General features: G+C 42.2%; 1 protein-coding gene across 2 annotated transcripts in view; it reads right to left on the bottom strand.

Annotated features, from left to right (window-relative positions):
* The window catches only part of CCDC149 (coiled-coil domain containing 149), a 96,086-nt gene that overhangs the window by 52,918 nt on the left and 29,952 nt on the right, over positions 1-13,216 (bottom strand). For both annotated transcript variants that reach the window (XM_032853980.1, XM_032853987.1), the window contains exons 2-3: positions 10,718-10,879; positions 8,725-8,763 (exon numbers count right to left, since the gene is read on the bottom strand). In XM_032853980.1, the coding sequence (XP_032709871.1) occupies positions 8,725-8,763; positions 10,718-10,879 (201 nt within the window). The remainder of the gene's footprint in view (positions 1-8,724; positions 8,764-10,717; positions 10,880-13,216) is intronic.

Below are 13,216 nucleotides of genomic sequence, written 5' to 3'. Positions count from 1 at the left end.
TATAATCACATTTGGGAATGACAATCATAGGTAAGGACCCTAGCTTCCAATGATCAAGTAATCAACACTGGCTCACAAGGAAGGGATTTTAGGACACTAGTTATAAAAACACCACCCTGAATCCTTCAGATGGGGAGAAAAGAATCCACTATATACCATTTTTCTCCCTGAAGTAGGAAAAGTAAAGATGGATATGAAGGGGATCAGAATATGCCACTCCAAAATATTCCACTTTGCCATGAGGATATTTTGAGTTGAAGGCAATTGCGAATCAACAGATACAGAGAGTTCCCTTCCCTCCTCCCCATTTCTACCTAAAAGCAGGGCATAAATTTCCCTTTGTGAAGCTGTCCCAACCTCTTTCGTACCAGGAAGAAGTAAGCAGCCCATCACCAGAGAGACATTCAGGGCACCCCAAGATCTGCATTATACAAGACTTAGTAAAATAACCCTTAGCTCCCATTAATTTCCTATACATTTTCTAGTCACTTTCCCATAGCTGATCATCCCTGGAAGCCCAAATGCCCTTTCTTTTATTAAAATGGTATATAAGCCCCTGAGCCAACCAGTTCTTTGAGTTTCACTTCTTCTGTGAACTCCCATACATATAAAATAGCCATAAAATTGTATACTCTCCCTTCTGTCTTTTGTTAGTTAAATTTGCAGGCCCCCATGTACTGAACCTAAGAGTATAGAGTGAAAAAAAAAACACAAAATAAAAGAAAGTAATGATAAGTTTAAGATTAACCATCCCAGACACCGGCAAGAGCAGAAAAAGGGGTGGGCCACATATTTCCACCTGAGTTCTTAAATAATTCAGACCAGCAACCAGGCATCAGGGGCAATACTCCAGGGGCAATCCCCCATGTCATCCTGAATCTCTGTAATTTATTAGACACATATCACTGCAGGAACCTAGCCATGGAAAACTTAGTCTACATCACAATGTAAAAATGATGTACAACAGAAAGTCCTGGTGACATAAAAGTACTGACATAAAAGTACTTATCAAATTGCTGACATAAAAGTACTTATCAAAAGTGGGAGGGAAAAAAGTTAAGTAAGAGCCAGAGAGACAGGTAAAACCGTGACCTATGCACTTTCTCGAGAACAGTAAGGAAAAGAGAGAGTGAGGGGGAAAGAGACAGAGACCAGACTCAGAAACCAAGCTGTTGCATGAGGTGTTAAAAAGTTTGATGCTGTGTTGGGGCACCTGAGTGGCTCATTTGGTTAAGCATCTGCCTTTAGCTCAGGCCTGATCCCAGAGTCCTGAGCTGGGGTGGAGCAGGGAGTCTGCTTCTCCCTCTTCCTCTGCCCCTTCCCGCCGCTTGTGCACGCTCTCTCTCTCTCTTGCTCTCTCTCTCTCTCTCTGAAATAAATAAATAAAGTCTTTTTTAAAAGAAGTTTGATGCTGTGGACTCCTTAAAGCCATACCTTTGAGAGGGCAGAGTACTAGATTAAACAAGAATATGTTTAAAAAAAAGTCTGATGAAACATCAAGTATACTTGAGCAGTGTGATTGATAGTAAATTTAATTGCAATTTTGACTCTGCTGCTTTGGTCTATGGTGAGTCCTGTGTTAATAGTAATAGACGGAGACTTGCTTTGCTGAGCAAGGGCTCCCTATTCATAGCAACTGCCAAAGTGATGACCTCTGCTACAGTGACAGTTTTCCTATTTACACAGAAACAACCACCCAGAGCTCCTGCCATACATATGTTCTGGCTGTGCAAGGAGCCCTTGGCAGACTCCTCCCACCTCATAACCTCAACACAACGTGCTTGTGAATGACTGCATTTCCAGGCCCATAGGCAAACACACACCCAAAGGTTTGGAAGGTTGCTGTGGACACGAATGTTTGCTTCATCTTGGCCATTATGATTCTGCATTCCTTGAACGTAAACATCCCTATCTATAAATTGGAGGTGGGGATGGGGGGCACTCTCACCTTCCTCCCAAACTCCCTGCAAATATCCACAGAGCTGATAGCAAGACCCTCCCTCTAGTACTCAGAATGAAATTACAGTCACTTCATTCGGGAGGGCTAAAAGCCAGGCCTGGATTTCTTCCCAATTTCCTTGGTGGAACAGGAAAGTTGCACTGTTCAAAGAGTCATGAAAAGAAACATCTCAAAGCACTTGAGATCTTTGAAGGAAGTTTTAGGCTGTGAGCATCAAATCCAAGATACATAGAGCCGCTCTGATTTGCAGTCCCCGGGGGATGAAAATAAGATTAACCAAAAAGACTTTCATACTGAAAAGTAAAAGGCTCCCTCCCATTCCACAAAGGGCCAACCCATGCTCTGTTTTCTCCAGGCTCTCTCACTCTGGCGCATGACACCATCTAAATAAGCCATCACTCTTTAAGGGAAGAAAGCAAAGGCTCCCTCTTAAACCTGGAGGAATACCTCCCGTGATATGTCGGCTTGAAATCAAAAAGGGAGAAGACAAAGATGTGTTTGATTGTTTATTCAAGGAGGAGTTGGAATGGGGAGAATGTGCTGCCGTGACCCCAAAGAATCCCATCTTCTAAGAAGATTAACCCAAGATAATTCAAATTCCCTTTGTCTCCTTTGGAGGAACTGCTTGTTTAACAAAAGAAAAATACTGAAAGGGTTGTTTGAGATCTTGTGGTGATCTCTCTCTGCAGTGGAAAGAAGTGCTCTGTGTATAGTTCTGCCTAGAGTATCAAGAAGATGTTTTCATTTCAATATCCCAGGAGAAGTTATTAGTGCATTGCTGTTGTCACGATTTCTTCACAGTTTCCTTAACGCATGATTTGCCATTGGAAATTGAGTTGTTTTCAAAGAGATTCTAAGTTCTAAAAGAAAGCCTTGGCAACTATATTTCTAGAACTATAATCATGAAAGTTCTGGTCTGTCTCTGAGGAGGAGACAAAAGAGGCAAGAAGATATTTATGACCAGACCCTTAGTTGCCATGAGAAAGAACACTGGCTTTACCAGGTAAAGATTCCTAGCTGTTTCTGGCTCTCCACCACTTCTAAACACATCAAAGCACTTCATCTCTGGACTTCCAAAATGGGTTAAGTTAAATGTTGACTAGGCTTCCTCCCCACTCAGTCTAAGAGTCAAATATAGAACAAAAAACCTGAACGAGAACAAGGAACTACAAGTTAGCTGATCTGGATTTTTAGTTCTGCTCCATGAATGGCTTGGGCAAGTCAGGGGAAAAACAGAAACCAGCCAACATTCATTGAGCACTCAGCAAGTCCCAGGCAATGAGCGTGATGAACACTATCATACCAGTTCCTCAGAGGAGCTTTATGAATGCGTCTCATGGAGGAATGTGAACCTAAGAAAGGGTAGGCACCATGCCAGAGATCACCCATCAGCAGGTGGAAGGGTGAAATTCACATCGGTAGGATTGGATGCCAAACCTGGGCTCTTTCGGCCTGCTGTGAGCCGCGACGCTGCCTTGCGACTTTGTGCAAGACCTAACTTGCCAGTGGGACATTGGGAGACAGCTGGGAGGTCACATACATACATGCATGCATATATGGTCTCAGAAAAGCACAAAGCACTACTGAGGCGGAAGATGCGGTATTGCTTCTACCTACATTTGAGAAGAACCCTCAACTACATTTGTGTTCAGCTCAAGGTGCTATGACAAAATACCATAGTCTGGGGGGCTTATAAACTCCAGAATACTATTATTCAGAGTTCTCCAGGCTGACAGTCTGTGACCAGGGAGCCAGTGTGGTCAGGCTCTAGTGAGGACCTCTTCAGTTGTGACTCCTTGGTGCATCCTCCGGGGGACGCAGAGCAGAGCAGAGAAAGCGAGCTTTCTCATGACTTCTGGAAGAGCACTAATCCCGCTCATGACAGCTCCACTTCACTGACCTCTTCTCATCCTAACTATCTTTCAGAGGCCCCACCTTCTAATACCATCACACTGGAGGAGCATAGTTTCAATACATGAATGTTGGGGGGACACAGACATCCTGCCCATAACAATGATCATAGCAATCTCTCCCTCTGAGTGGAGACACGAACAGGGAAGACTGAAGTAGAGACCACAGAAATTCCACGTTCCCAATCAAGAAACGAGGCTGATGGGCAATGAAATGGCTCTGTGTGGCTTCTCCTTTTCTAATATGTGGATCTTTGGACCTCCATGTCCCATCTGTTAACATGACAGCTCGCTCTTGTTCCAGTGCTTTCTGCTTAAGTAAGTGCACCTGCTTTTCAGCTGGAGGGGTAAATATTTTACCCACTGTCTTGCCTTCATGATAAACATGTAAATTAATAAAGGAGACACCAGCTCAGAGTGCATGCTTTTACCCTGTTCCTGCTAGACGAAAAAGTGAAGAAAATAATTTTGCCTCTCCCTTCCAGTCCTGTCACATGTGTGTCAAAGCTGTCTTCTTCTGGCTAAATGCAAAGTCTCGTTGCAACCACGACCGAAATACTTACTGGTGCATTTTCGTCCCCACACTGAGCTAAGGAAGAAGGCATCTTAACACTCACTGCCGAAAAACAAGCCACATGTTTCTATAAATTAACTAAAAGTAAATAAAATTTTAAAAATGTATTTTGAATGGATAAAATTCTTTATATTTCCAAATCCTGGAACTATTTCTCCCCACTATTTGTCAAGACATCTCTTCCATCACTAAGCCAGAATTCTCTCCCTTGCTTTGGGCTGTATTTCTCCCTCCATAGCATCAATGGCCATTACATCTGATTTATTTTAATTATTTTGTTTATTGTTTGTTCATAGCATCTCTACTAAAATTAAAGTGATTATATTATTTATCATCTAAACCAAGAGGCTCTGGAGAGTGAAAAGGAGCCCTAATACAAATTATGCCAGGACAAAATGCAGATGTTCCTGGGGAAACAAAGGTGTGGTCACCCTAACTACAATGCAAGTTCCAGAAGCTCGGGGATTTGGATCTGACTTTTCTCAGACCTGTGTCCCCACTGTCTAAATTAGCACAAGATACCCATGAGATGCTCTATAAATAGGTATTGAGTCAATGTGGCTAAGAGCATGAGCTCTGAGTGGACAGCAGGGGTTCATACTCTGGCTCCAAAACCAATGAATTACGTCATTTCCCTGTGGTAATTTCCTTGACCACCATATGCTTCAATTTCCTCATCTGTCAGATGGCGACACTAATGACAGCACCCACCTCACATAGCTGGGTGAGAACTAAATGAGCTCATCCATAGTACAATGCCGAGCACAGGGTCTGTACATGGCTAGAGCGGGCACTCCAAAAGGTTGGCTGTCATCATTACTCTTGGTCATTCCAAGGTCGTGTGAAGAAGGCGTGTGAGGCAGACAGTTATGTCTGCCTACCCAGCACCCCTTAATATGACAATAATAGAAGTCTTCTTGCGTCTATAGAATGCTTGGCTGTGCCTGGCCAACCATGAGATGGGCCCCTGGCTTGAGCCTGGCCTAGAGGAGCTCTCACTTGGGACTGAGGAGCAACTTTTTTCTAGAGATCAAAGATGTGGAGTCACATTTCCCATTCTACAAAGAAAGCAGGTTCACAGAAAGAAACAATGGCTGCTGAGCACAGAAGAGGGAGCTGGGGTAGCCAAAGCCCCGGCTGCATTTCTGCCTCCCTGCTCTCTGCTCAAATAACCCTCTGAAGTCCTATGAGCCAGGAAACCCCTCTTGGACCCCAGCTACTTTAACCTGCCAAATGGAAACAAAAGGGTCCTGACAAGGGCCATGGTGGGCAGATTCAACACACTCTTACATAACTGATTAAAAAAAATTTTTTTTAAGGGGGATGAGGTGGAGAAGGAAAGGATGAAAAATATTTATTGGTGCTCACCCTTTGCCAGGCACCATGAGGAGGACTCTGCTGGCACCACTATGTGGTAGGTACCATATTTATTCCCATTTTATGGATGAGACTGCTAAGACTCAGACACCCAAAGGAAACTTCCCAAGGCCACACAGTTATTTACAGTGTCACTGCTGGCTTCCGAGTAGCCCTTCTATCCTCGGTGATTAATCGAAGCCAGTCAACACATGGCACTCTCCTGGTGAATGTCAGTAGACCAGGAATGGAAGCATGTCCTACACCAATTAGAATGGAGAAAAGCACTTCCATTCCATGGCTGGGGGTTTTGCCTCTCCTGCTTAGGGGAACCGGCCTTAGAAGAAAGTAAAGTTCCTTATTCTAAGTAAAGAAGAAGAAAGAGAAAATTTAAGAGTTCTCTATGTCTTCAAGAGAAAGCTGGTGTTGAAATTGGCACAGTGGTAGAGTGGTCAGATAAAATACGGGATGCCCTGTTCAACTTGAATTATAGATAATGAATAATGTGTTGGCATAAATTTGTCCCAAATATTGCATGGGTCATACTTTGTCTTTTTTTTTTTTTCTTAAGTAGAATCCATGTCCCGTGTAGAGCCCAACATGGGGCTTGAACTCAGGACCCTGAGATCATGACCTGAGCTGAGATCAAAAGGCAGATGTTTAACTAACTGAGCCACCCACGTAGCCCAAGGGCCATACTTTTATCCTAAAAACGTTTTAGATGTCTATCTGAAACCCGAATTTCCCAACTGTCCTGTATTTTTTTTTTTTTTAAGATTTATTTATTTATTTGAGAGAGCCAGAGACTGCGCATGCTCATAAGGGCAGGGACTCAGCGTGGAGACAAAACACCAGCCTCCACCTCCTGGCTTGAGATCATGACCTGAGTCCACTCTTGAGTTACATGCCTGACTGACTCTGCCCCCACCCTGGCACCCCCTAGGGGTCCTGTGGTTTATTTGCTAAGTGTGGTACAGTGGAGAGAAGGAGTACACATAATGGAGAAGTAGGATGCTCTACCTTTGAACTTCTGGTTTTGCAAAGTCATTGATATTCTTTACTGTTTAAACACTTCAGAATTTCAGTTGCCCGTACCCCAACCCATCCTATCTCATGCAGCAAGTCAGAGGTTCCAAACCAGGCAGGAGGGATACAGAGCCAAAGTCACACCATTGTACAAATCCTGAAGGGACAGAAATTGAATGCTATATTCAAATCTAAAAAACCTTCACTGAGGACATGGTACTTGCTTTTTCAAAGCTATATGAATGCAGCTTGACAGACTCACTACAATTCTTCAGATTCTCCTTGGTCAATGTAAATTTTTTATTATGAAGTCATGGGATGTGAATTCACTTAAATTGTAAAACCCCTTTATGAATAATAACAAACTTGAAAATTTCAACAAGGATAACTGTTCCTAGCCACCAAAAACCACAAAAACATCTAGTAATTCCAGATTAAGGACAACTTTTAGACATTCATGATAAAATTACACCCTTGTAATTTTGTTTAGAAAAAAATCAGCTCTATAGCAAAATCTGACTACAGATCAAACCTGGAGTGGTACAAAACAATCAAATAAAATAGGAAGAGAGTATAGGAATGAGTAGAACTAAGTAACCAAAGGGGTAACCGAAGGAAGGAGTTGCGTTGCTGTTTCAGGATGAAAGTCCTGTGTGTGTGTGTGGGGGGGGGGGCATACTATTTACTCAGCATCAAAAATCTCAAGAAAATGGACCCAACAAGTTTACATGTGATATCAAGTATATTGTCAATGAACAAAAACAGGATGTCAAGTTAACCATTACAGCTATGAAGAAACAAAGCAATTCCTGTATTTTCATTTTCTAGTTTTGAAGCCCTGCTCTGAGGCAGAGGCTTCTCCATAACATGGAACACATAGCATTAATATCACCATCATCTGGGCTCGCTTCAACCCCATACAAAGCTGTATTTCAGGGCATGTCAGTAGAGAACAATTATCAAGTTGAGGGAAGGTCTGACAGAGATACCTTTGGAAAACAACAACATAAATATGTATGTATGTATGTATGCAACTGGATTAAAAGAAATATGATTTATGATATTCTTGGACATAATGTTATAGAAATCTTAACTGTCCCCAAATTAATCTACAAATTTAACAAAGCCCCAGTCAAAATACCAATAGGTTGGTTCATTTGTTTTGGTGGAATGAGAGGAAGGCTTGATAAAATGTTTGTAAGTTTTATCTGGAAAAAGTAACAAATAGGAAACACATGTGAATAGCAAGAGCAAAGGGAAGGAGACGAGCCCAAACAGATGTCACAAGTATTACAAAGCCAAAACCAATAGAATAATGTGGTACAACACCAGGACTACACAGGAAGCTCCATGGAACAAAACAGGAAGTTCAGAAACAGATCTACAAATATATAAGATTTGTTCAACGACACAAATTAAGTATCTGAAATCTGTGGGGGAAAAATAGATTCACCTATAAATGATGTGGGCTATCATTTAGTAGAAAAGAACATGTGAGTTTTGCTGGTAAGATGGTTTTAAAAGCCTGAAATGGTAGAGGCTGAATGGGAGAACAGAATCCATCCACGAACAGAATGCTAAAGAATGACAGCCCTGAGCTCCCAACTCATGGCTCCTGACAGGATTCCCAACAAGAAAGGGAATGCTGTCAACTGGTATGCCCTCTTCCCCCTTGTTAGACGTCATTGGGTTTCCCTCCACACCATCACCCCCACAACCGCCAACCCCTCTTCTCAGTGAGCATTTCTCTACTACCTGTTCCCCACTCTGTAACACAAAAGGATTCTGGGAAGTTAAGAGAAGTTCTCTATACATTCTGGATTGCCTGACACCCCAGTCATTGTAAGGCATCGGTATGAACAATCTGAGAGTTACCAAACTTCAGGAATAAGGCTTACCTGTTTCCTCTTTTCAGGGGGAAGTGACAGATCTCCATCCTATAAAGAAACAAATGTTACACTTTACTTAAAAAAAAAAAAAAAGTGTGCTTAGATTCAGGGAACTGAACAAAACTCCAAACTAAATTCAGACCCTCCCACTCCTTCCCCTGCAATCAATAGTGTGCTGAACCAAATTCAAATATATTTTTTTAGGATTTTTTTTTTAATTTGAGGGAGAGAAATACTGAGAGAAAGAGCATGAGCAGGGAGAAGAGGGAGAAGTAGGCTCCCCACTGAGCCAGGAACCCCACATGGGGCTCGATCCCAAAACCCTGGGATCATGACCTGAGCTGAAGGCAGATGCTTAACCAACTAAGACACCCAGGCATCCCTCACATATGCTTTTAAAAAAATGAAGTATAAACTGAACCAGTTATTTTGGAAAAACCTCTAGGAAATCAGTTCCAATTAGGACCAAACCTAGATACTTTCTAAAACCGTATGAACCAAGTAAATACATGAAAAAACTGGATTTATCTTTGAGCAGAGCCAAAACTGAGATAGTATTTCATTTGGTTTGAGCCCAATCCCTCTTTTAAATAGTTAGATCCAAAGGAATAATAGTGGATGCACACATGCTTGAGTTTTCTCCATGAGCAGAACAAGTTGGGGGCGGGGATACGGTAGGGAAGAGGGGATAGGATATGGTCAAGATAAAAGAGAATTAACTGAGAACTTGCAGTCCTCTCAGAATCTCTGTCTTAAAAGGATTCATTTTCCCCTCCCACCCCTTTGGTGCCACCTGGAAATAAAAAGAACTCAGGTGACGCATAAATGGTCAGTAAACCAGTACTCTTGTCTCCCATGCTGCCTGAATAGAAGTCAACATTATGTGGAAACTTCCTATTCTATTTCTGCATCAGGAGAGTTCAATGACCCCAGCTTAGATGGCTAAATGTTAGCCATTGGGTCAGCACTCGAAAACAGAGATCGAAAGTTGTGAGGAAAAAAAAGTGGAATGCATCTGGTTCTCTGCTGTTGGTACCCTCCATCTCAGTATAATCTGCAGCCTTAAAAATCTTGCCACATGAAAACCCAGAGTGACTCTAAATGCCCGGCATAAAGGAAAGGTAAAAGAAATTATGGAAATCTTACTATGCAGCTGTTTTTCAAAAGGAGTTAAATTTGTTCATATGGCCTAGAGAAATGACCAAAGGACTGAGTGAAAAGCAAGTGCTGGAACTATGTTTACACAGTGGGGATGAGCAGAACTCTGCAATGATGGAAACGCTCAGTATCTCACCGTCCCAACACAGTGGCCATCATGGAACTCTTCTACAACCACATAGTCCCACATGGTATCCTGCAGGGATTGGGCCCATGAAATGTGCCGAGACTGAAGAACAGAGTTTTCAATTTCACTGAATTCTAATTAATTTGAACTGGAATTTAAATAATCACATGTGGCTAGCAGCTTCTGGATTAGTGCAGATTTATAATATGAATCCTCTTTAAACAGGGTGCCTGGCTGGCTCAGTGGGTAGAGCAAGCAACCTTTGATCTCCACGTGGTGAGTTCTAGTCCCAACTACCCTGAGTATAGAGATTACTTAAAAAAAAGAAAAGAAAAGAAAAGAAAGGTAAAAAGAAAAAGAAACAACAAAAAGTGATAAAAATGATAAAAAACAATGAAAAGCCCCATACAATTAAACTAAGAAGGAGACATATACAAACACATTTGTATGAGTTTTCATAGATGCCAGAGGAGGCAGTCCGGAAGCACACGCGTCTGCTAGTGACTGGGGCTGGGTTGTGGAGGAAACAGGGGTGACAACTTTCACTTCTTCATTTTTCCATGTTGGAACTGTTTGAATTGAACCTCCCCTCACTTTCTTTTAAAGAACTGGTGTGTTAAAATCCTCACTTTCTTTTCTTTTAAAATTTTAATTCCAGCGTAACCCACTTTCTATCTTAATGAGGGCACGAGAACGTCGCCGTGATGTAACACGTACAATCAGCTCCCGGTACTTCTTCTTCAGGGACTGATGGCGCTCCCGAAGCTGATTGGCCATGAGTTTGTACTGGTCCCTTTCTTGCTGGCATGTGTCCAGCTCCTTGGAGAGGATCAGCAGGGCTTCCTTTTTACTCTCCAGCTTTCTTTTACACACCAGGTACTGCAAAACAAAAAAATCCAACCAGCGGGTCAAAAACGTCAATAGACCTCCGTTTAACACACCCCCTGTTTCATGCTTCCTGCACGGTTGGTTTTGTTTTGTGGAGTTTTTTGTTTTTAGAGAACATATACCCAGAGAGGTCAGTCAGTAAATGATGTATGCAGTAGGTATACAATATGCAGACTGCCATGGTACCTGACCTACGCCCCTCACGACAGAACCAAAACCTTGGATGTTCATGGACTTTAGCAAACTGGGATAAACAGATAAAATACTTTAGCCAACATATAAGTAAAAAAGCAAATTTTTTTAAATGACATGGATAGATAGTTGGACCCAAATTTTGTTTTAAAAAATATATTTAGGTAAGATTATGTAAAATTTTATTAAAATTCAATGAAATGATATACACAGAAAGATAATTCAATACAAATTTTATAAAAATATTAGTAACTACTCTTGGCCACATGTTTTTTATAACTTTATTCTTTGTGCTTTTCTGTGTCTTCTAAATTTTCTAGAAGAAACCCATGTGGCTCTACTATAATAAGTAAATACAAAAAGTGCTATTAGAAATAACTTAATTGAACTATAAATCACTGCAGAAGAATTCCCTTGTCCATTCACCCCAGGAGACATTTTCTTACCTGAGAATGTTCGTTTACTAACTCCACCAAGATGTGTACAACTTCTATAACTCCAATACAGGCACCCACTACCCAGGCACCAGATGAGCTAAGTATTTTAGCCACACTTCGATTACCCCCAAACAGTTGGGTGTACCTAGCTGGAACTCTTCCTCAGGGGGACAGGATTTCTTCATCCCTCCTTCTCTCCATCAGCCCATCTCCACCCAGACCATGAACCACCCTTACCTGATAATCAGCCACCACACGGGCCAGTGTGAGCCTGACTGGGACTCTTACTTTCATTGGATATACTGCACCGCGTGGCGTTATTCACGTATGTGAAATGTGGCATTAAATACCTTTTGAATTTGCCCCGTAAAAGACCAAATTCAGAGCATTCATGAAAACAATTTATAGTTTCATTATACACTCTGACATGAGCACTTTGTCATTATGGACGCTCACACAAAGCAGAGAGAGAATCAGCGCTCCCATACCATTGGAGTCAATGCTCTTTTATGGACAAAAAGCATTACTCATATATAGTGCTTGCTTGGAACTGACTTTGTTAAGTTCAATTTCAAATAAATGAAAGGGGAAAAAGAGAGTTTTGTGCATTAGCACAATTATTTTTCCTTAAAAAAAAAAAAAGTAATTGCTTAGCTTCAAAAACAAAGGGGAAAGAAAAACCATTCTGAGACGGATTTGAGTTCTAAGAGAGGACACTTCCACCTTGGGTGAATCTTATTCCTGGCAGTAATGAGGTTGGAATCCTGCCTTAAAACGTCCTGGATTTTTAAGACTTTGACATCGTCTTCGTGGAGGCAAAATGGTTCTGTTGCCACTGTGATTTCTCAGGAGTAAAATCCCCAACGAGTAAATATCAGAGGAGAGTGGCTCAAACCTAAACTGCAACGTCCTAAGGGAGGTATTGAGATTTCACAGGAAAAAAATCCCGTTTACACACAATTTAACAGATCTGCCCTTGCGCCTTCGGTTCTTTGCCCGGGATCAGCAAGCCTCGGTTGTCAGGGCTGTTAGTATTGGTGGCACAGAAACAGCCACCTTTGTCCCTTCACTTGATCAGATTCAACTCTGAGACCCCAAAGACACTGTCTTCCACCTTCGGGGAAGAAAATTCCAATTGCGTGGAGACATTGTGAGGTGCTGTAGGCAAGATTAGCCATAACATCGGTCTTGAGAAGCGGTAAGGGCCACCCCTTATTGGCAAAGTGGAAATTCAGGTTCCCTGACCTTGAACTGCTGTCTATTAGGATCCAAGAGAGAAGCAGTTTCTCTCCCAAGGCATGGTTCAGATAGGGCCTTGGAAGCCGTGAAGGGCTGTAATAGGACTCCCTTCCCTTGGGTCCAGAGTCCCTGGCAGGAAACAGGCACAGAGGCCTCTGTGAAGACAGTGATCTGGGAGTTGCTGAGGGGCGTCCCTGCAGCTCAAGTTCCTTCAAGGCACGAAAAACAGGACCATTATACCTGCCCCAAAGGGTCAGAAAGCAAACACATTCCATACAGAACCTAGAGCCACAGCAGCAAAAGGTTGGTCTTTCGGAAGCCGCTGCTCAACTGTGCTTTCTTCTGCTTACTCGGGTCTAGACCAGCAAACGGCAACAATTGCCCTCCGTGCTGCTTATTTTTATCAAGAGAACAAATCTCAGGCTGGAGCCTCATTTCGGAAGCAGCTCGAAGTGGTGCT

This window comes from Lontra canadensis, unplaced genomic scaffold, assembly GCF_010015895.1.
Source record: "Lontra canadensis isolate GAN:19392208 unplaced genomic scaffold, GSC_riverotter_1.0 scaffold1, whole genome shotgun sequence".
In the NCBI taxonomy this organism is placed as follows: Eukaryota; Metazoa; Chordata; class Mammalia; order Carnivora; family Mustelidae; genus Lontra; species Lontra canadensis.
The sequence above is the reverse complement of the archived record's forward strand: the minus strand, read 5'-3'. Positions and strand labels throughout refer to the sequence as shown.